This window comes from Oncorhynchus gorbuscha, linkage group LG23, assembly GCF_021184085.1.
Source record: "Oncorhynchus gorbuscha isolate QuinsamMale2020 ecotype Even-year linkage group LG23, OgorEven_v1.0, whole genome shotgun sequence".
NCBI classification, from domain to species: Eukaryota; Metazoa; Chordata; class Actinopteri; order Salmoniformes; family Salmonidae; genus Oncorhynchus; species Oncorhynchus gorbuscha.
This window is the reverse complement of record NC_060195.1, coordinates 62,407,273-62,409,772: the sequence shown is the minus strand read 5'-3', so window position 1 is coordinate 62,409,772 and position 2,500 is coordinate 62,407,273. Positions and strand designations below refer to the sequence as shown.

Below are 2,500 nucleotides of genomic sequence, written 5' to 3'. Positions count from 1 at the left end.
CCCTTTCTCCCCTTCTTTCTCTCTCTCTCTCCCTCTCTCTCTCCCCTTCTTTCTCCCTCTCTCTCTCTGTCTCCCCTTCTTTCTCTCTCTCCCTCTCTCTCTCTCTCTGTCTCCCCTTCTTTCTCTCTCTCTCTGTCTCCCTCTCTCTGTCTCCCTCTCTCCCCTTCTTTCTCTCTCTCTCTCTCTCTCTCTCTCTCTCTCTGTCTCCCTCTCTCTGTCTCCCTCTCTCCCCTTCTTTCTCTCCCCTTCTTTCTCTCTCTCTCTCCCTCTCTCTCTCTCTCTCTGTCTCCCTCTCTCTGTCTCCCTCTCTCTGTCTCCCTCTCTCCCCTTCTTTCTCTCTGTCTCCCTCTCTCTGTCTCCCTCTCTCTGTCTCCCTCTCTCTGTCTCCCTCTCTCTGTCTCCCTCTCTCCCCTTCTCTCTCTCTCTCTCTCTCTCTCTCTGTCTCCCTCTCTCTGTCTCCCTCTCTCCCTCTCTCTGTCTCCCTCTCTCCCCTTCTCTCTCTCTCTCTCGCCCTCTCTCTCTCTCTGTCTCCCTCTCTCTGTCTCCCTCTCTCCCCTTCTTTCTCTCTCTCTCTCACCCTCTCCTCTCTCTCCCCCTCTCTCCCTCCTTCTCCCAGCACCTAGATGCCTTACTGAAGCAGATCCGCCTGGTGGTGGACAAACACATTGAGACAGATGTTCTGGAGGCCTGCAGTAAGACCTACAGCATCCTGTGTTCTGAGGAGTACACCATCATGAACAGAGTGGACATCGCCCGCTCGCAACTCATCGACGAGATAACGGACCGCTTCACACACTCCGTAGAAGACCTGCTGCAAGAGGCCGAGGAGGCCGACGATGACGACATCTACAACGTTCTGTCTACCCTCAAGAGACTCACGGCCTTCCACAAGTAAGACCTTCCATCCTCTGTCTCATTTAGAGTAGAACCCTCGCTCCCTCTCGCCGTCCCTCTCAGTAAGTCATGAATATACAAGTCCTCCCAGGACTCTGACTGGTGTGTGTGTGTGTGTGTGTTCCCAGTGCTCATGACCTGACGCGGTGGGACCTGTTTGGTAGCTGCTACAGGTTGTTGAAGGCTGGTATTGAGCAGGGGGCCATGCCAGAGCAGATCGCTGTCCAGGCCCTGCAGTGTTCCCACTACTCCATACTGTGGCAGCTGGTGAAAATCACAGAGGGAACTCCTAGTAAGGAGGACCTGGTGGCTCTGAGGAGAGTGGTGAAGTCCTTCCTGGCTGTCTGTCAGCAGTGTCTGTCCAATGTCAACACACCTGTCAAAGAACAGGTACGAACCAGTTACACCTGTTAGACCAGTCTCACTCCAGTTACACCTGTTAGACCAGTCTCACTCCAGTTAGACCTGTTAGACCAGTCTCACTCCAGTTACACCTGTTAGACCAGTCTCACTCCAGTTACACCTGTTAGACCAGTCTCACTCCAGTTAGACCTGTTAGACCAGTCTCACTCCAGTTAGACCTGTTAGACCAGTCTCACTCCAGTTAGACCTGTTAGACCAGTCTCACTCCAATTAGACCAGTCTCACTCCAGTTAGACCTGTTAGACCAGTCTCACTCCAGTTACACCTGTTAGACCAGTCTCACTCCAGTTAGACCTGTTAGACCAGTCTCACTCCAGTTACACCTGTTAGACCAGTCTCACTCCAGTTACACCTGTTAGACCAGTCTCACTCCAGTTAGACCTGTTAGACCAGTCTCACTCCAGTTACACCTGTTAGACCAGTCTCACTCCAGTTAGACCAGTCTCACTCCTGTTAGACCAGTCTCACTCCTGTTAGACCAGTCTCACTCCTGTTAGACCAGTCTCACTCCTGTTAGACCAGTCTCACTCCTGTTAGACCAGTCTCACTCCTGTTAGACCAGTCTCACTCCTGTTAGACCAGTCTCACTCCCGTTAGACCAGTCTCACTCCCGTTAGACCAGTCTCACTCCCGTTAGACCAGTCTCACTCCCGTTAGACCAGTCTCACTCCCGTTAGACCAGTCTCACTCCCGTTAGACCAGTCTCACTCCCGTTAGACCAGTCTCACTCCCGTTAGACCAGTCTCACTCCAGTTTAAACTGATGATGGTAGTGATGATGAAGAACGGTGTTAATGATGTGTTCCCTCCCTGTACAACAGGCCTTCATGTTGTTGTGTGACCTGCTGATGGTCTTCAGTCACCAGTTGGTGTCTGGGGGCAGAGAAGGACTGGAGGCCCTGGTGTTCAACCCAGACAGCACCTTACAGAACGAGCTGCTCACCTTCATCCTGGACCACGTGTTTATAGACCAGGACGATGAGAACCAGAGCATGGGTTAGACACACACACACACACACACACACACACACACACACACACACACACACACACACACACACACACACACAGCAGGTGGTCTAGCGGTTAGGAGCGTTGGGCCATTATCCGAAAGGTCGCTGATTCAGATCCCGAGCAGTCTTGGTGAAAAATCCACCAATGTGCTCTTGAGCAAGGCACTGAAA

At 52.4% G+C, this 2,500-nt stretch overlaps 1 protein-coding gene across 1 annotated transcript in view; it reads left to right on the top strand.

The window, feature by feature from the left end:
• Nucleotides 1-2,500, top strand: part of LOC124010998 (cohesin subunit SA-1) — a 25,983-nt gene that overhangs the window by 9,209 nt on the left and 14,274 nt on the right. The window contains exons 13-15 of the mRNA XM_046323883.1: nt 617-891; nt 1,023-1,284; nt 2,138-2,312. Of these exons, the coding sequence (XP_046179839.1) occupies nt 617-891; nt 1,023-1,284; nt 2,138-2,312 (712 nt within the window). The remainder of the gene's footprint in view (nt 1-616; nt 892-1,022; nt 1,285-2,137; nt 2,313-2,500) is intronic.